Source organism: Protomyctophum parallelum, assembly GCF_964188405.1.
Source record: "Protomyctophum parallelum genome assembly, chromosome: 11".
Lineage (NCBI taxonomy): Eukaryota > Metazoa > Chordata > Actinopteri > Myctophiformes > Myctophidae > Protomyctophum > Protomyctophum parallelum.
Window position 1 is genome coordinate 15,733,639 of NC_139707.1, and position 20,787 is coordinate 15,754,425.

At 44.2% G+C, this 20,787-nt stretch overlaps 1 protein-coding gene across 1 annotated transcript; it reads left to right on the plus strand.

Annotated features, from left to right (window-relative positions):
* Positions 1 to 256: 256 nt before the first annotated feature.
* On the plus strand, positions 257 to 20,736 carry klhdc3l (kelch domain containing 3-like). Its single transcript, XM_083776250.1, has 8 exons — positions 257 to 318; positions 5,475 to 5,665; positions 6,234 to 6,316; positions 6,468 to 6,546; positions 7,699 to 7,745; positions 7,918 to 8,032; positions 17,662 to 17,839; positions 18,975 to 20,736. Exons 2-8 carry the CDS (start codon positions 5,506 to 5,508, stop codon positions 19,645 to 19,647), a joined length of 1,335 nt encoding a protein of 444 aa, XP_083632376.1. The 5' UTR covers positions 257 to 318; positions 5,475 to 5,505; the 3' UTR covers positions 19,648 to 20,736.
* Positions 20,737 to 20,787: the final 51 nt, after the last annotated feature.

Consider the following 20,787-nt stretch of genomic DNA (forward strand, 5'->3'; position numbering starts at 1 on the left):
CTACAACTGTTGGAATGTTGAAACCCACTCTGATCTGAACTGGCATGTCATAATCCTCAATCCTAAAAAAGAATAGCGGAACAGTCACTTCCTGTAATATTACAAATTTAAAACTGCAACACAAAAACCTCTCTCTCTCTGTCTCTCTCTGTCTCTCTCTCCCCCCCCCCCCCCCCCGGGACCCCCCAACCCCTCTCTCTCGCTCCTCCCACTCTCTGGATGTGTGTGCATCAGCAGACAGTCACACACACACACACACACACACACACACACACACTTTAATTACAACACCAGGAGGATCTGCGCTGCTGGCGTGTTGTAAGTTGTTATAACTGATCTTACTAAACCTTTAGCTGTTCTTACTGATAATGTAATAATAACATCGATTACAATATACAATATCGTGTCTATTGTAATTTGATTCGGCACAAATATTTATCTTTAGAAAACTAAAAGTTGTTCCGCTGTTCAGCCTCCCGCTATGGAGCAACTTTTCTCTCCGCGATTGGTCTCGACTTGTCTTGGAGTGGACTCTTGTTGTTGTGTCTTGTGTTATCTGTTTTTCATGCGAACATGTTGATTTGCGGATACTTTTCGTCAAACTAAAAGGATGAGTCGCTTAATTGTTTACTTTAGCCCCGTGAGGCTGAACCGCGATAGTTACTGTAACTAACGGGACATGATTCTATTTCTAGGCCACAGGGATGGGCACGGGGCACGACCATGTCACAACATATTATAGTATTAGGAAACATTAAGCATGCAAAGTGCAATGCATTTCTATTTCTAGCAGGGGCCACCATACAGAGATAATGGGCTTCACATACCGTATGTTTCGTAAATGTTTACTTTACGTTTGAGAATGTACACTTAATTACTACTGAATAAATACTAGTTTACTACTACTAATGCAAGGAGTAACTAGCTATAGGCCTAATGTTGTAGTATTAGTAGTAGTATAGTAGGCTAGTACTACTAGTAGAATATATTATTATAAAAACTGCCACAATAGTTAAGCCCCCGAATTCTAACACACTCTCTCTCTCTCACACACACACACACACACACACACACACACACACACACACACACACACACACACACACACACACACACACACACAGACAATGTTTAAAATACTTCAAAATTGTTCTTTTTGATCAAATCCATGAGGTGACCAAGATACTGACCATGATAATGACCAGTAGGAAAATCTGAAATAGCTCACTTTAAAAAAATGTTTAGCTTACTTTCTCTTAAGTGCCGTGCAGTAAAGAAAAAGACAGACCGGCATCACTAGACTTATTGTGTTCGTGTGTGTGTGTGTGTGTTGATCACATTTTAGGATATCATATGATTATGATTCTGGTCAGAGCAGAGCACTAATTCTATTGAGGTCCATTATACTGTATGTCTCAGTTGTCAGGGTTGCAGTTGTTTTGCAGGGTGTATCATCATAAACCAGGCCCGGCACCCCGGGGGTGCCAGCCCAGAGGGGGCCCAGCCCAGAGGGGGCCTGGCACCCTCTGGGCCCTTAAACTGCGCCCTCAGTTTAAGTTTTATGCACATATTGTTTTGTTTTACTATATGAAAGTTATGTGTTTCCCCTCGCCAATTTTCAACTGCCCCCCTGGGCCCTCAGTCATTTCATCCTGGAGCCGAGCCTGTCATAAACAGGACCAGTGTTTCTGTTGATACGGGTGTCAATGTCAATGATGTTAGTATTAAATAAATGCACTTTGAAGCATAAGCCTTGATAGGGAGGTCAGAGGATTCGGTATAAACAGTAAACAGTAGTGATGATCTTATTTCTCTGTACTTTTCCACTCCAGTGTCAGCTGTTCTAAACCAGTTACATTGTCTAACTGGACTAGAGTTGGCTCACTTGGACCACTCTCCGATATCTCAGTGGAATTTCTCCACGTTCTTTGTTAACAGTCAGGTTTCTAGATAAGGCCTACTTTTAGAACATTATAAATGGTAAATGGTGCATTTATATAGCGCCTTTATCCAAGGCGCTTTACAGAGATTGTGCATTACATTCACCCATTCATACACCGATGGCAGCGGAAACCATGCAAGGCACCAACTAGCACATCGGGAGCAATTAGGGGTTCAGTGTCTTGCGCAAGGACACTTCGACAGTAACTCTGGGGGAGCCCGGGTTCGAACTGGCAACCTTACGGTTACCATCCAGGCACTCTACCCCTGGGCCACCGCCGCCGCCCCTTAGATAAGGCCTACTTTTAGAACATTATAACAAGTAAGGATCTGACTCCTGAGTGTGTGGTTTACTTTAGACACAAAGTTTCAAAAGATTGTTCTCCCCGTGTCCCCTAGGGACCCTCACAAAAACATGCAGTAATCCTGGTCTCTAAACTACCTCCCCCTGGCCAGCGCTTGATGGAGGGGAAAGGAACTGGTCGGAATAACGTGTTCCTTCCACGCGCTACATCGGGTCAGGGAAATTCCCCCCGTCAGGTGAAAAGAAGCAGCTTGGACTCCTCATGCATAGAAGGTCAGTCAGCTGCCCCCTCAGGTTGGCAGAGGAAGTGTAGCGCCTAGGATTAGATTAGATAATTGACACTGGGTCAAAAAAATGGGTTGCAAAAATCATGGGATAAACTATATAGAAAAAAAAGGAAGAAAAAAAGTTTCAAAAGATTTGTCCTGATGCACTTAGTTGATCGGGGTCCCCCAGGGGCCTGTACTTGGTCCCTACCTGTTTTCCCCCTCTACACCAAATCTCTTTGACAATTTTGCCATTTATGACATGGCCCAAAATAGGGACGCTGGGGTTCATGTGGTTAAAATCTATAATGTCTACTCTCTACTACACTGAACAGGTGACTTCTGTGACAGCTATTTATGCTGGTTGGGAAAGGTACCATTTTCCTTTCCCAAATCCCAATAAGAATTCCGATATCTGAACTTTTTTGTTGTGTTATATGCAACACTTGTATACAATACCACTAACCCTGTTTTGATACGATAGATTGCTATCATTGTTGTATGGCTTGGCTCAGGTTAGACCCTTTGTAAAACATTAACAGATACATAGAATGGATGGATGCCATAGAACTTCCTTTTATTGTCTAGTTTGACAGTCAACTTAAAAAGAACACAAACAAATTACCTTAACTATATCTATACATTTCCTTGAATTTGGTAAAGTAACAGTTGTGTTTTTTATTTTAAAAACACAACATAAAAAAATAAAATAAAATACATGCATCGTTATGCGTTATCATCATCACGATGATAAATTATGTCATAGCTGATCCGATCGGTGCATAGACTCACCTACTCGCCGCTACCCGATCCAGCATGTTAGGCTGGCTGTAACGGAGGCACTTCCAATGATATCTGTATTGTGACAACCAGTTATAGCTTCACCGTGTTTAGATAAGGTACAGTATACTCTAACTAGGTGTTTGTAGAAGTTAGAAGCTGGTGGTCATGTGACCTCTAGATATGGTGTGTAGAGATTACATAACTGCCGTTTAAGTTGAGAAATCTTTCCAGTGACTAATCAGTTACCGACAATTTATGACAATGCAGAATCAGAATATACTTTATTGCCATTGGGGGGGGGGGGGAGTATTTGCAGAAAGAGAAATGGAATCTTTATGGTACCAAAGCCAACGATTCTGTATTTCTGTTCCAGCTTCTGACAGCTCTGACTGATATTGAATATATCGCTGCTGAGTGCTAACGGTTAGAAACCTTGTATCTCCTATATTTAAACTTTTTTATGTTTCTTCCGTAAATGAACATCCCAACATCAAACATGTTCTTGTTCTTAGATGCTTAGATTGGGATCCCAGAGATAGAAATCATACCAAGGGCCGGTCCGTGGCCTAACACATTGTGGTCATGAAAATTAAAAAGGTTGAGACTGAGCTACTTGATCTACAAGACACAACATGCACTGATGTTTTCTGAGTGTTTTGTCCCCAGAGTTATAATGTGCACCTCTCTCTGGCAGAAGAGTGGCTGAGAGAGAGACGATATACGATATACAAAACAAAACTAGTTTACCCAAAATAAATATAATGAAATCAAAGTCATAGAGAGAGAGGCCAAAATATATATTTTGGAGACAATGTTCACTCTGCATTATAGGCACTCCTTGCATATTAAATCATAACATTCGTTCAATCTTTTTTGACATTTATTTTCTTTTTATATTTTGACATGATTATTTTCGGTATGGATTAGAACTATGATTTTGAGGGCGGTCATTTAAAGATTAGCTGTGACCTGTACTGTCTGTCAGTAATATGTGTAAATCTATTTGTGGAAAAGAGACCCTTTGGCTGTACAGCCTGTAAATAAGATAAGAGAAACCCAACAGCTGTGCTGTTGAAAAAAGCTTCTAAATTAGCTGAAATCCTTTACTTGTACTTTCTGTGGCAAAAGCGTGCAAACTTGATCCATTCCTGGCTTGATCTCTTCCCCCCCCCCTCTCTCTCTCTTATCTCCTCTCTTGTATTTCTTGGAAATTTGAAACGATGGGAACTATGCACAACGAGTTCACCCACTTCTTTTCCATGTAAAACCGTGATGTGACAATAAAGTTGATTCTGATTCTGACAACAAACTTTGCCATGGTAACGGCCGGGCCGCATCATTATGACACCATGTGACCTGAACCATTGTGGTGACCATGGGGTGAATGATTGATGTCTGTGAACCATGGAGGGTGCACACACACCGTGTGTGTGTGTGTGTGTGTGTGTGTGTGTGTGTGTGTGTGTGTGTGTGTGTGTGTGTGTGTGTGTGTGTGTGTGTGTGTGTGTGTGTGTGTGTGTGTGTGTGTGTGTGTGTGTGTGTGGGGTATCGGGTATCATCAGGTGTAGAGCCAGCCAATGCAGCCTTTCATATATTTCTAAGAAGCGTCTCTGTTCACTGAGGGTTTGCATCCCATACTGTAACTGTACTGTGTACTGTCAGCACTGATGTACATTTTTAGGTGATCAATGAACTTGGGTGAGTTCATTGATTCTGTAGGATCCACCTGGTATAAAAGGGAGGTAGGAAGTGCTGAGAGTTAGTTTGTATTGCGTGGGAGATGGACAACAGCCAGAAGAGATTGATTGATTGACTATTAGTCAGAAATGTAAACAGCATTGTTGTACAGTAAGGCTAACAGGATAACATCAAAAAAAGTCCTGGGCACTTGTTTCCATTGTCGTCCTATGTATTCAATGATCAACATAGCATAAACAATTAACATAATAATTCAAGAGATCTACAAATGCAAACGCCATACAAAAGGCAAAGCGTCAAATCGGCGGCAGGGCCTTTGGTGGAAAGGTGCAGCCTGGTCAAATGAATCTGTAGGAGGACCAAGAGGGTGTTGCATAGTGTTGTTCCCTTTGGCAAGTGTCACTGTCGTAACGTGGAGTATAAAGGAGTCTGCAGTGAACATCGAGCAGCCCTAACGGTGTGCCTGGGTTTCTCATCGACAGACGCTGCGATGAAGGCGTGGGGATTCCCACCATGAGTCAGAGAGGTCCATGCCTGTGGCGAGAGCTGCCTCAGAGCTGCCCTGCACCCGCTGACCGCTACAAGCACGCCTGCTGCTCTTACGACGGGAGCGTCTATGTGCTGGGAGGCCGAAGCAGCCGCTCCCTGAAGGACTTGTGGAGGTACAGCGTAGGTAAGACGTCCACGTAAACCACCACCACCTTCTATCTTTCTGATGGCAATCTGGGAACCCATTGGCAAAAAATGGGGGAAAACAGCGGCCTCTGCCACTGGGGGCAGGCCTCAATAGAATATGTAAAACAGGATGTTGGTGTAACTAGGGTACGTTTAGAACAACAGTTGTAATAGACATTATTTATAGTTAGTAGCAGTACTAACTGTTTGCACCTCGACAGAGTGCATTTCTAGTTTCATCTGCAAAGCTGTACAGACGGTATGGTCTGGAAAGCTGAGAGAGGCAGGAAAAGAGGAAGGTCCTTCACTATTTAAAACTCAGCATCCATGATATTGTGGGGAAAGCTTTTGAAGAAAATAGTTGCTCACAGCTCACAGCACGCCGCAATGTGTCGCGTTAGGAGCTTGTCGATCGGCTATTTTCAGCTAAAGCTTTCCCCACAAAAAACCCCCAGAAAGGAGTCTAGTATAGAGCCCTGAGGGACTCCGGTCAACCGTGGTCAACCGGTCAAGTGGTTAACTGTGTGTGTGTGTGTGTGTGTGTGTGTGTGTCTGTGTGTGTGTAGTGCATAATGAATGGACGGAGCTGGTATGTTCCGGGGAAGCATCACCGGAGGAACTCGAAGAACATTCCATGGTGGCCCATCAGGTATGAGTCTGACCCGCTGATCGGCGTGTGTGTTTTCATGTGCAACTGAGATATAGCATTTGTTCAGGTCATAATGTATTTTATATATATTATGAATATACTGACATGTTGACATCTGATGATGCTGATGTGTTCTGTGTGACTGTCGCAGGGCTTTCTCTACGTGTTTGGTGGAATGCTGGACTCTGCGTACACAGAATGGAAATGTCCCCTCTGGGTGTTTGATGTAGGTACGTCACGTTTCACAATGGGAAAACATACAGACAGGAAGACAAAACCTATACCCTGTGCTTGTTCATTAACACCAAGACAAACACGTCTACACTGCTGAGAAAGTATTACACACCAGGTCAAGGCAGGGTTTAATTGTAGAACACATTTAAACAAGGCTTTACAATGTGCTTTATTTATGCATAACATTAACGGTACAGTAAATGAAACAAAAACGCTTGCTATAGCATTGCTATAGTGTATTTGTTCAGTAAGGTCTGCCATCTCTGTCTACTCTAGCCCTTTAGCTTTTTCAAATCTGAATATACATTTTTAGGTGGGTCACCAATTGCATTCAATCAGGAGAGAGAGAGAACATATTATTTATCAAATGTGTCACTTCCAGTTCAACTTGTTTATCTTGTGTCCTGTGTTTTAAGTTGGGGGTCCACGGCCAAATACATACCGGTATATCAATTTGGGTGTACTCAATCTGGGAACCCATCTGCAAAACAAAGGGAAAACAGCCCTCTTGTCCTTTGAGTCAACAGTCTGTCTCGAGAGACTAGGGTGTGCTTGACATGAAACAGTTTTGAGAACCACTGGCTTAAACATCAGTTAATTCATGCAAGTCAGGGGAGGAAAAGCCATGGAATTTACTTACCAAAATAGTGTGCATGCAGGAGTTCCTGAGACCCAAACAGGACATGCTTCCTGACAAAAGCACCACATGTCTGTTCTTGTTTGTGTCTGCTTCACTGTGCACAGTAGGGCTGGAAAATTAACAAAGCGAAAACCCACATTTAGAACCAATAACCGACTGAATCTTGCTCATGTAGGTTCATCGAATTATCGAGAAGCACGTTTTTCTTTTCTCATACTGTATATCAATGAATTGACATGAAAACAACTACATTGATCAGTCTCATTAGCCACTGTATTATACTGTGTTGTACAATGCTGGCATATTATTATTTTTTCCTTCAAATAATCTTGTATGAATCATAATCGAGTCAAAAGTGGGATATTGATTTGAAGTCATATCAGCTAGCCCTAGTGCACAACCTGTGTCACCATGGCAAGCCTGTCTCACATGATGCACAACCCGTCTCACTATAGCTCTATTCACCTCTTATATTGCATCATTGTTTTTGCATTGCTGTGTGTTCCAGTGAAGCAGAAATGGGTTCGGTGGAGGGGGAAGAGGAACAGCTCTAAGGTAAATAAGACAAATATTGTTGGTCAAATGGTCAAACATTGGTACTCAATTGATACTGACGTTCAGTGTGTGTGTGTGTGTGTGTGTGTGTGTGTGTGTGTGTGTGTGTGTGTGTGTGTGTGTGTGTGTGTGTGTGTGTGTGTGTGTGTGTGTGTGTGTGTGTGTGCGTCAGATGCCAGTGAACAGGAAGGCCCACAGTGCTGTAGTTCTGGGCTCTAACATGTTCATCTATGGAGGCTATGTTGACATGAGAGGATCCTCACAGGAGTTCTGGAGCTTGGAATTCGGTGAGTGTGTAACTTAGACTGTGATAACTAAGTGAACCATGCCGTGTAACGTATTTCACAGGTTCTTGATTTCATTTGTTTTCATACGCTGTGGCTGGGTTTCAGATCCTAATTTGGGCCCTGCTCAGGAGGTACTAGTACACACCCAGAACTTATATGTTATGTTTCAGAAATGGCAAATATTGCAGGTCTACAAGCTCACAACACGTCACATCACATCGTAACATGTTGGGACCTTTGACTCTGTGAGCTTAATGTAGATAAACTATTTTAAACTGACCTGAAGGAGGTCCACACTAGATTGAAACGTTGTCAATTTATCTCAATATAAGTAGAAGTACCACTACCTCCATGTAAACAACAACAAGAAAACACAGAAATGCAGGGTTGTGGAAGGTTCTAGGACTAGGTTAAAAAAGGTTTGAAAAGGGCCATTAGTGATTCTGTTGTGTAATGTGTTGCTGTTATCTGGACGTGTCCTCTGTCTAACTTTGATAAACAATGGAATTTCCCGTCACAGTACGTACGCAACATCAGTTGATGACATGATTTGAGATCTATAGACTTCCAAATGAAAACATCCCTCATTTGTTTTACCCCCCCAGGGGAGGGGGAAGGAAGGGGGTGTGTGTGTGTGTGTGTGTGTGTGTGTGTGTGTGTGTGTGTGTGTGTGTGTGTGTGTGTGTGTGTGTGTGTGTGTGTGTGTGTGTGTGTGGGTGTGGGTGGATATAGAGCACCAAAGTCTTTTCACATCCTACCTGGGTCGGATGAATTCTGAATTCCCATAGACGTTTCTTATATTGTTCAATTCATAGACGTTTCTTATATTGCCTCAAATAAGAACTGTGTTCCAAAAATAAAATAATGACCCTGGTGGTTTCACTCATATGGATATGAAGAATCAACTGATGTTACTGCCGCCGGATTAGTAAAACCTTCTCTGGAAACAGATCAGATATGAATGATTGACTATCCTAAACGATACAGAGCCAACAATGACTACTTTTAAATCTAAAAACATTCCCCAAGGCCTGTTTTCTAAAATAAATAAATCAGCCTTTCACTTAGTCAGCACTTGACTTGTTTAATGGTGAATTGTCTCTGATGGAGTATCGTGCACACCATAGACATATATAAAGGCTAGATGGCGTGAGGCGGAGTCTCCGGCGTCGTTCACTGGCGGCCATCTTGCTACAGTCCTTCATCTGTGGTAGCTGCCGCTGGTGATCAGCTCAAACAATAATACTCATAATTCGCTCAGAATTTGACGGATTTACAAACGGTTTGGTTTATTACAAATGTTATCAACGTGGCTATGATTCAGGATGCTTATCTGCTTAATGTAATCTTTTATATGAACGTCATATAAAAGCATATAAGGGACTGATTGTTATTTATCCACCAGGGGGGGGTGGTGCAGATGTGATTTCATTTTTTTATTTTTCCTCATCCCCCCCCCAGCCTCCAAATATTTTTTCGGGACCCCCCCTCAGGGACTGGAAGAATATATATGACCCCCCCCCCCCCAAAAACACCATAGACTATATTTATTTTATATTCACACCAACAGTATAGCAGCATAAAGTAAACGCTGATCGTTTATTAGGCGGCGGCCGTCTGGGGTTCATTTGGTTCCATATCCATTCATCCAGTCATTACATTATGGTCAACATTGTTTGGTCAACTCAACACTGATGATATGCCATTGCATTCTTCCAACTAAAGATTTAAATATAGCATATGCAGACCTACAAGCTCACAACAACACGCTGATGACGCGACACAAATTTGTGAGCTTAGATTGGCTATTTTTGAGGTGAGCCTCGTGCGTAAAGTCATTCTATAGCCAAGCTGCCAAGGCAGTGGGCACCCCTCGCCTCTGTGCCCAAGCCCAGGATGATGAAAATGAATGAATGCTAAATAAATATGTCACGCAGTCGCATACCATAATACTACAGCGTCATACTCCACAGAGAAAAGCACAATTTGCGCAACACCCAACGTTCAACTGCCTGCTCGGCTCATTTAGCCAGCCAGGCACCACAGAATAGTGTAACTCTTTCTTTAATCTATTACAACCACATACGCAGACAAAAGTACATGGCACCGCGGACAAAACACAAGTAGGCTACTGTGACGCACACACCAACAATCCACCATTGCAATGCGAGTGCGCAAAGATGCACATGACAGCTGCATGCTTTTAGACCAGCCCTACCGTCAAACTGCCTAAACTGACCATGGAGAAGTTCACTGGAGATGTGAGTCAATGGCAATGGAGTCAATTTGAGACAGCAATAGACAAAAACACGAGTCTCAGTAAGTCTGATAAATTCACATATTTAAAGTGAGTATTCTTTTCTTTTTTTTAATAACTTTATTTATAAGATTTTCAATTTTTGTAGACAAACAACCCCACATATACCCCCCCCTCCCCCCCCCCCCCCTCACAAAACAAGACAACAAGAACAACAACAAAAAAACAACAATAAAATAAAATAAACAGGTAGTAAAGGATATAAATAATAAATGAAATAAATAAATACAATGAAATAAAATTAGCCTTTTACTAGATTAAACACTTAGGACACATCATCAAAAGACAGTGAGTCGGAAGACAGTGAGAGGGTGAATTCAAGAAAAGGGGACCAAGCCTTTACAAATTTCTGGCGAGATTTGAACCTGTTGTATCTGAGCTTCTCCAATGGTATATAGGATAGAACATCCTTGACCCAACTTGTAAATGTTGGAGGTTTATCAGATTTCCAATTGCGGAGAATAAGTCTCCTCGCTATGAGTGAAGCAAAAGCTATGAAATTGGCTTGGGGAGAGGTAATTGGTGCATCGTCGTTGGGAACTCCAAATATAGCAGTTATCGGGTTGGGCGCAATTGGCATATGACAGATGGTTGAGAAAGCATCAAAAATACTATTCCAAAATGGGTTCAAGGAAGTGCATCCCCAGAACATATGTCCAATAGAGGCTGGCTCCAGATGACATCTTATACAAGTAGAGTCAATGTCAGGATAAATTTTAGATAGTTTTTCTCTAGAGAAATGCAAACGATGTACTATTTTGAATTGAATTAGGCAATGTCTAAGACATAAAGAGGTAGTATGAATACGCCTCAAAGAGTGTTCCCACGTCTCTTCCTCCAGCTCTAAATTCAGGTGCTGTTCCCAGGCTGATTTTGTTTTATCCAAGAGAGGAGGGCCAATCTCCTGTAAAGCCTTATATATATTAGATATGCTACCTTTGGTGTATGGGTCCCAGTCTAGTATGGTTGTTATGTTCTAATATATGGACACTGTGTTATATAATGGTTGAGATGCCTTTAAGAGACTGGTTATTATGGAATGCTACGTAATACACAGCGCGGGAAATAACAAGGAAGTCTGTTCTGTACTGAGACATGAGACTAAGTAAAGCAGTGTTGTTTCTGGTTCAATCGTGTGTGCGTGTCACTCTTTTACACACAACATTTGGCGACGAGAATGGCTGGATTTAGCCTTCCCCCACCCGAAGTGTTTCTCGCGGTGCCCGGGGAACCCGCGGTGCCATGGACACGTTGGCTGACAGGTTTTAATGCCTATATTGATGCTCTCGGATTCTCCGACGCGGAGCTTCCCGACAAGCGGAAGACTGCTCTCCTCGTTCACTGCCTCGGTACCGAGGGCCAGCGAGTCCTTGGAGCGATCGGATCGGCTACAACATTCGCCGATACAGTCAAGCTGCTGACGGATCATTTCTCTGGAAAACAACGTGTCCTAATACGGCGCTACAGACTCAGAAAGCGTCACCAACGACCCGGTGAGTCCATACAGTCTTTTGTGGCTGATCTACGTGAGCTGACACGAGCCTGTGAATATGGAGCGTTGCATGACCAAATGATCAGAGACCAGCTGATAGAAGGCACGTCATGTGACAAAACACGAGAGAAACTATTAATGGAACCAGACGATTTGACATTGACTGATGCAATCAAAATAGCGTTGCAAGTTGAATCTGCTCTAGAATGCTCTAGTCTGCTAGCCACCGCCAGCCCTGCTGCTCATTATCAACACACAACGCTCGCACAACAACTGCAGCATACAGACCTGTCGTCACAGGTTTCCCCGCCCACTACATGGGCCACTGACGACGGCAGCCTGCCTGTGCAACATATGAGTAGACAGCGCCCCAGTGTGGCCCCCAGACGCAATTGCGCCAATTGTGGATCTAATTCCCATGCAACTAGGGCATCACAGTGCCCTGCCCGTGGACAGGCTTGCAGAAACTGTTCTAAACTGAATCATTTTGCTAAAGTTTGTCGTTCGACTCCAAGCAATGTGTCACAGCAGCACAGGTTTCCCCAGTCTGGTTCTGGATACACAGAAATTAGTAACATCCGTTCCACACATGTGTCATTCAAGACCTGCACAGTACGGCTGGGGGAGGTTGATCTACCACTCATCCTGGATACTGCGGCCGCAGCGTCGCTCCTGAATCTGGACACATACAGGAAATTATTTTCCCACATGCCGCTAGGACCCCCGTCCACAAGCTTGCGGGGGTATGCAAATTCTGCCATTGAGATGGTGGGCACCCTTGACCTGCCTGTCCGCTATGGTACGACACACATTCCCTCAACGTCTCCGACAGTACCATTATGACCTCATCTTCACACCAGGCAGGGACAACGTGGTGGCAGACCTCCTTTCTCGCTCCATTCCAGCCCCGACTCCTTCTGTCCCTTCATACGACGAAGAACCGGCTCTCATCCAAGCGCTCTATGCACCGTTGGAGCCGGTAATCACACTGGAGGAACTGAAAACTGAATCGGACAGGGATCCGATACTGTCCAGGCTGTGCACGTACATCAGGAACGGCTGGCCGCCCCGCGTTCCTGAGGAGTTTAAGCCATTTTCTAGAGTGAAGGACGAGCTCTCCTGCTGGGCAGACACGTGTGTCTCAAGGGGGCTATGCACAGTTATCCCAAGCACTCTACGTGCTCGTGTGCTGTCGATGGCACATGAAGGTCACTTGGGAATTGTGAAACTCAAGCAACGGTGCCGTGAGCTCGTGTGGTGGCCGGCCATCGACCGAGATATAGAGCATCTGGTCCAGGACTGCTCAGCTTGCCTCCTCAGTGGGAAAACCGGACCACCCTCGACCCCTCCCCTACAGCCACTCCCCTGGCCTTCCCGCCCCTGGGAACATGTACAGCTGGACATCTGTGGGGAAATCCATGGCCGTGGTGTTCCTCACCACCAGCGCTTCCTGGTGGTCATCTATGATCTCCACTCCAAGTGGCCGGAGGTGGTGCCGGTGGGGACAGTGACGTCGCACGCCATGATTCGGGTACTGGATGGCCTCTTTGGACGCTGGGGTGTGCCTCGGGCCGTAACAACTGATAACGGGCCTCAGATGACATCTGCAGAGTTCTCTGACTTTCTTGCCAGCAGGGGTGTCAAACACATCCGAACCGCTTTCTACCACCCACAGGCCAATGGTGGAGTAGAGCGTTTCAACGCGACACTGAAGAACGGGATCCGTGCACACCTGACCCAAGGCTGTGTATTCGAAGAGGCACTCAATCAGACTTTGTTGCACTACAGAGCAAGCCAACACTCCACCACTGGAGTGTCACCAGCGTTTCTGATGCTCGGCCGAGAATTGGAACTGCCACTGCACAGGCTCCGGACACCACATGGAAACTTTCCCAGGCCCTCCCTGGCCAAGGTCCGGGAGACTGTTGCCGCACGGCAGCGGGTGACGAAGGAGAAGGTGGACAAGAAACGCAGGGCGAAGCCACCATCTCTTCAAGTCGACGACTGGGTCAGGACTCGACGGCCGCAACGACACAACAAGATGGCCTCATTCTGGTCCCAGCCTAGACAGGTCAGACGCCGTCTGGGCCCTGCCACGTTCCTGCTCGATGACGGCTCACGGTGGCATGCTGGTAGGCTGAAGAAAGTCCCGGCACCCCTCTCCGGGCACACGGCCACAGCACCAACCCCGTCACCATTCCCCTACGCCATGGGCGCTGATCCTGGCCCACCTCCAGTCCCCGTTCCACCCCCTGTCCCTGTCCCTCCTCCCGCAGCGCCGGAACCGAGGCCAGTTCGGGTCAGGGTTCGTCCTGCTGCCTTGCAGGACTATGTCACAAGTTACCATGCTTAGTTTGCCAGTGTTTTCATAACTGACTCTTGCCTAGTACGTTTTGCATTTCTATTGTTGTTCTGCCATTTTGATGATGCTTTCAGTTAAAAAAAAAAAAAAAAGACTGTTTTGGTTGGTTTTCAGTTGGGGGGGAGGATTATGCTGTTTGTTCTTTTGAGGGGGGGGGAAATGTTATGTTCTAATATATGGACACTGTGTTATATAATGGTTGAGATGCCTTTAAGAGACTGGTTATTATGGGATGCTACGTAATACACAGCGCGGGAAATAACAAGGAAGTCTGTTCTGTACTGAGACATGAGACTAAGTAAAGCAGTGTTGTTTCTGGTTCAATCGTGTGTGCGTGTCACTCTTTTACACACAACAATGGTGTCTACTATACTCTTATCTGGCATAGCTGGAAATGGAAAGTGTTCCTTAGCAAAACTTCGAACTTGGAGGTATCTGAAAAAGTGAGAATTTGGTAGCTCATGGTCATCTTGGAGGTTTTTAAAGGATGCAAATGTGCCATCTATGAATAAGTCGCTAAAGAAAATCAAGCCATTGACGTGCCATGTTTTAAAAGCTGAGTCCTCTCTGGAGGGAGGAAAAAGATGATTGTTGGTCAAGGGCATATGGCAGGGTTCCCCAATAGGCGGCCCGCGGGCCATTTGCGGCCCACAGAGCGCCCCCTTGTGGCCCATGAAAGAATTTCCACAAAAAAAAATGTTTTTTTTTTTTAAGTGTCCCAGATATAAATGGCATTAAATGGGGGTCAGTAGCCTATGCATGTCAAACTGGGCATCCTTTTCAAATGGGGTCTTGCCCTGAAAATGAATTTTCAGGGCAAGACCTCGACCTCGCGCGTGCAGACTCGGCCCCCAGCCTGGTACGCTAGTCAAAATATGGCCCTTGAGGAAAATTAATTGGGGAACCCTGGCATATGGCCACACGTATTATTAAAATCAAAGTGTTTTCTGAATTGGCGCCAGATTCTGAGAGAGCTATTTATTACTGGATTGCTAGAGCGTATGGGATTACCATTTGGCAGTGAGGAGCACAACATGGCCACTAGAGAGATCCCAGGATCAGTTAGAGTTTCCATACTGGCCCAAATTGGACCATGTTTGTATTCATGGACCGCAACCCAATAACTCACCTTTTTAATATTTGCCGACCAGTAATAAAACATAAAATTAGGCAACCCCAGGCCTCCTGATGGTCTTGGTAATTCCAAAAGAGCTTTTTTGGCACGCGGACGGGCTTTATTCCAAATAAAAGTAGAAATACAACTATTAAGATCCCGGAAGAAGGTTTTAGTTAAGAACAAAGGAATCATTTGGAATAGATACAAAAAAGGGGCAAGACAGTCATTTTAATTGTGTTAACTCTGCCTGCTAACGAAACGGGCAATGAAGCCCATCTCACATTCTTCCCTCTAAGTCCAATGATTTCGCCTGTAAACTTGCCACTTCTGTCTCTAGTTTACTTATTTTCGTCTGCGCCACGGTCATTTCGTCTGAGCACGCCGACAGGCCTCTTTCCATTTCCGCCACAGTCGTTTTCATCTCCTCCACATCAGAACGTATTGTTGCGGTATTCTTTGCCACTTCTGTCTTAAGTGAGTTTAACTCGGACCTGACACTGTCAAATTCCTTAGCCATCACAGCAGTTAATTAAGATCTGATCAAGGCGGCGATGTCATTTTTCAGTGAAGAGAGGATTTCAGCTTTCATGTCTGCTGGGTCGGACATTGCGTCAGGAGTCCGAGAGGAGTGGCTTCCCTCCTGGGTAAGAGAGGCACTCGAGACCGCGGCTGTAGGCTTCGGTGTGGGTGTTGATTTGGTGGCCGTGGCGTAGCTAAACTTCCGTAGATTATATTCCATAAAGCAGGCAGGCCGGGATACAACTAATGTATCTTGAAGGTAACAGGTTTGGCGATACTTTACGATATTTTTTAAGGTTGAGTTGTGTTCAGAAATAAGTTATTAAACAGATTTTGGCGGAGCTCGTCAAACACACAACCTACTCCATTTCCTGCTCGTTAGCGCCCTAGGCAGATATCTTTAAACAATATATTTTTTACTAAAATGTTTATTATCGTGAGAATGATGGAAGTGAGTATTCTTAAGTGGCAGAGCGGCTATGTAGTCGCGGGATTGGCTTTATCAGACCAGAATTATGACAATGCCATTAAAATGCTAGGCAGGCTGCATGTCGCGCGTAATTGTAGAACGCAGGGCATTCACTCTGAAGAGTGCGGGCGCAGACACCACAAAACAGTTTGCAACCAAACAGCCAGTCAATATACAGCGCATGATAGACGCGCCGACCACGGCAACGACAGACAGGCTGACCACAGTGTTGCAGATGCAGTTAGTAGTGTAGCAAGCAACTCTGACAATAGTATTACTGCAGACAGCTACCATTAAGGAACGTGTCACCAAGCAACACGTTGTTAGCTTGTAGATCTGTTCTATTTGCATGCGCAGTTGCGCACACATGGAAGATACCAAGTACACTCGCCACACAGGGTAAACTTTATATAGATAGGAGTAAAACACTATGAAAAACAAAATAATCAAAACCTTTTTTAAATACAAAATTCAGCAAAATAAAGTTGTACAACCCCCCCCCCCCCCCCCCCCCCCCAAGCCAAAATAAAAATAAACATATCCCCCCCTCAGGCTAAAAAAATAGTTTAATGACCCCCCCCCCCCCCCCCCCCTTTTTTGCACCATACCAACCTTTGATAAATAACGATCAGTCCCTAAGTATCTATGGTGCACACTGCACCATGTGAGCATTTCTTTTAGTTTTACGATCATGTCTGTATCATGCAGTATCATTAAAAATTAGCAAAAAAAAGGAAGATAGATTTCATAATTATCCACCCAAAATACTTAAACTAAGTACATTTTATCTAAGTTTTTGGTTTGTTTTAGTTGACTTTGTAAACACACTATAGCCTACTATTAATTATTGTAATATAGTTTTTGTACTTGTACTGAACTGAACAGGCTTTACTTATGCCTTATGTAAAGCTTACATGGCTTTACATGTCCCTTTACAAGTTTTCATATGCCTTTACATGCTATTGTGTGTGGAATGTGCTATACAAATAAACATGCCTTGCCTCGCCTTGGACTAATGTTACATAAATGCCATTTCTGTTTGAACTGTATAGTAGCACGCTGTTGAAATGTGTCACAGTCCATTAGATTTGTGTAGTGTGTTAAAAAGCTGCTGCTTAAAGCAGTTGAACCGTTTGAGTCTGTGTCAGTAATTAGCAAAGTTTATTTTGTTTTCCTTTTTTCTTTTTTCAAATCAAGGATCCCCACAAACGGATACTGATTAGGACCCTAATTTACACCCATAAGAGAACATTAGATTTGATTTTTTTACACAATTCTAGTGTTTATAGTGTTTATATGTGTGTTTGTGTGTGTCTTGTGTGTGATTGTGTGTTTTGTTTGTGTGTAATTCAGACACCATGGCCTGGTCTGTACCGGAGGTCTCATTGGGGCCGGGCCCCCGGCACAGCCACTCAGCTGTGGCCCACCAGGACTCTATGTACCTGTATGGAGGACTGAGGGGCCTCAGAGAGCAGAGAGACTTCTGGAGATGGAATTCTTCCAGCAACACCTGGAGCTCCCTCAGAACCATGTGAGTGTTAATCTGGGTCCCCCTTGCCATCAAAACCACATATTAAGCGGGCTACATAGTCCAACCGCCGTCCCAAGTTCATTTATCAGGGACAATGCACATGAATCAACACTCTGAACAGGCTTTTAAAAAGTTGTGATAAAATTATCCATACAAAAAACATACAGTATACAATACAATACAAGTAAACATAGTACAGGGGACAGAACAATTATAATGAAATATGAGAAGTGACACCAGTGACAAATGGAGCCTGACGATTACAGATTTGGTTTGCTTTAAGCCACTTATTTTAAGTTGAATTTGAAGTTCAAATAGTTGGTCGTCTCTCTTACTTCACTAACTTCAGTACGGAGACTATTCTAGTGATGGGAGGCTAACAGAGAAGACTGTTTCACCAAACACACTACGTCTGAATGTTATATCACAGTCCCTGACTCCCCTTGTTGCTCTTGTCACCACTTTCCCATCGCTCTATGAACTGTTTCAGTGGTATAATCTAATGCTATGCAATATCCAGCAAATTACTATAGTATTGGGAAGTAATGGGAAATGTAGGTTAAACTTGTAACTGCTACAAAGTTTTATGTCCATTGTCTCCCTCTCCTGACATAGAGAGGTAATTGCAAACCAATGCTCAAACCAGATGCTGTATCTAGCTAGCCTGATACTAATATACCACTGCGCTGCCCTTGCATATGCATATGCAATAGGGGTGGATGAAGTCTGGCTGCGCCAGGCTAGTATCTAGCCATCAGATTATTTTGACTACAAAAAGCTGTGCTCACTATATGAGTGCATTTATTTTTCCATTCATTTTCATTTACCGTACAATTATATACATTTAGGCTACTTTTATTGTACTGTATAGTGTTTTATATGTTGTGATTATATTGAATTTTCAACCCCACAACATGTTGACTGTGTAGATTAGCTTTTTGTCTTTTTTCTTTTTTTTCCGGGGGTGTATATGTCATGCTCTATTTCTGAGCACGACCCATTGACCCCTGCAGTTGATGCTGATTGGGGTCGCATTCAGGTCACACGCACACACACACAGACAGACAGACAGATACACACAGACACACCTGAGTACTTCTTCCACCACTGATGAAATGTGGATGTTTTCCCACAGGTCAGGCCCCTCCAGACTGATGGGCCACTCTGCCGTGGCCTTCAGGGATGGCATGGTGCTTTTCGGTGGAGGTGAGAGTCAGACCTCCCCTCAGAGTGGCTTGTGGAGGTACAGTTTCACCTCTCATACCTGGGAGAAACTCCCTGCACTCCCCTGTGGCTCACAGCCGCCTCCCAGGATGCACCACTGCCTCGTGGGCATCGGCCCCAGCTACCAGCCCCCAAACTCCACTGACGACACCACTCCAACCTCCCCACATTCGGGACTCAAACAAGGCCTGCTGGACAGCAGGTTAAGGCCGTTCAAGAATAAGTGCTTCCCTATGTCACAACCCTACAGCTACCTGGGGACAGAGGAGACGGACATCGAGCTGGAGACGTTTGGACCCAATAAGGGTCCAAACGTCAGCCAGACGCCCGCTGATGTCTCCGATGGAGAGATCCGCAGCACCCAGCGCATCGAAACCTGCCTGACTTTTGAGAACCAGGCGTTCAGGCAGCAGTGGAGCTGTGAGGATGAGGAAGTGGAGGTGGAGGTTAGAGATGAGCTGGGAGATGTTGAGGAGGACAGCATCACTCAGCATCTGCCCAATCTGCTGCTGGTTGTTGGCGGGAAGCCTCTCAGTCGTCACGCCGTCGTCTCTGTGTGGCAGATGACCCAGACTGACTCCTGACATCAGAGGAAGGACAAACCCACGTCATCAGAGTGAAGCAGACGCGTTGCGTTGTGAGCTTGTAGATAGGCTATTTTTGGATGCTCGGGTTCGAGTGGTTAGTTACAGGAGCTTTTTACCTTTTTTCAGCACCATTTCTATTAACACTAATGCTCACCCGGATGGTGCCATTTCTGTCTACTCAGCATGACATTGTGTCTGGTTCAGAAATATGCCTAACAACGATCAGTAGCATCAGTAACAGTAACAGGATTTCAAACTTTCCTAAATGTTTCATTTCGGCAAGATCAATGGCTTCTATTTCAGCACGCTACCTCTCCAGAAAGAGAAAGAGAAATCCAGACGATGATGACATTGGTAGGCAGACTTCTGAACTGTCCACAGCCCATCTCTGAGACACAGAGCAAGTAGACAGAAATGGTACCACTACCATCTTAGAATGAGCGTTAGTGAGGACCAATTATATGAAGATAATGATTGCAAATAGGTGAACCGTTTCTTTAAGTGTGACTTATACTTAGTTGTGTGCCGTTGTGTCGTGCACAGCGTACAGCGCGTCACATTGAGGAAAAGCTTGTAGTTTGGCAACTAAGCATACCTATTACCTCAGTCTTAGGTTTCACAATGATAATGCAGGACCCACACAAGACATGAAATTATACACAATGGAATTATTATTCATAGATATGACATTTTTTTAATGGATGATTGCTACAGAAGTCCCAGTCATGTATATGCTTCATTAATCTGCAATCTGTTGTGGTAACCAATACAAAGCAAAACTGCACCAACAATAACACATTTTGTATGTTCAGGAGCAAACAGAAAAAAAAGGTGTCACTCACACTCCCTATAGTTCCTAATTCCTGCAAGTTGTGTAGTTATTAAACAAAGATCTCAGTTCGTATGATAAGAACCCTTTATTACAGTTAAAATAGGTAACAAAAAAGATCAAAATAGCATTTCAAGATGGATTGTGGAAGTGTTTACATGGCTGCACTGGTCTACTTTGTAAGCCTCCTGAATGTGAAAGGTGTTACTGTGTGTAAACATGTTGAAAACATGTGCCAATGAAACAAGATTTCTGATCGTAATTGTTGTGTATTTTCTTTTACACTAGTTTTTACACATGATTTAGGA

Coding starts and splice junctions, on each gene's coding strand:
- klhdc3l (XM_083776250.1), top strand. CDS start 5,506: ATGAGTCAGAGAGGTCCATGCCTGTGGCGAGAGCTGCCTCAGAGCTGC. Junction 6,547..7,698: donor CCTCTGGGTGTTTGATGTAG/GTACGTCACGTT, acceptor TGTGTGTTCCAG/TGAAGCAGAAATGGGTTCGG. Junction 7,746..7,917: donor GGAAGAGGAACAGCTCTAAG/GTAAATAAGACA, acceptor TGTGTGCGTCAG/ATGCCAGTGAACAGGAAGGC.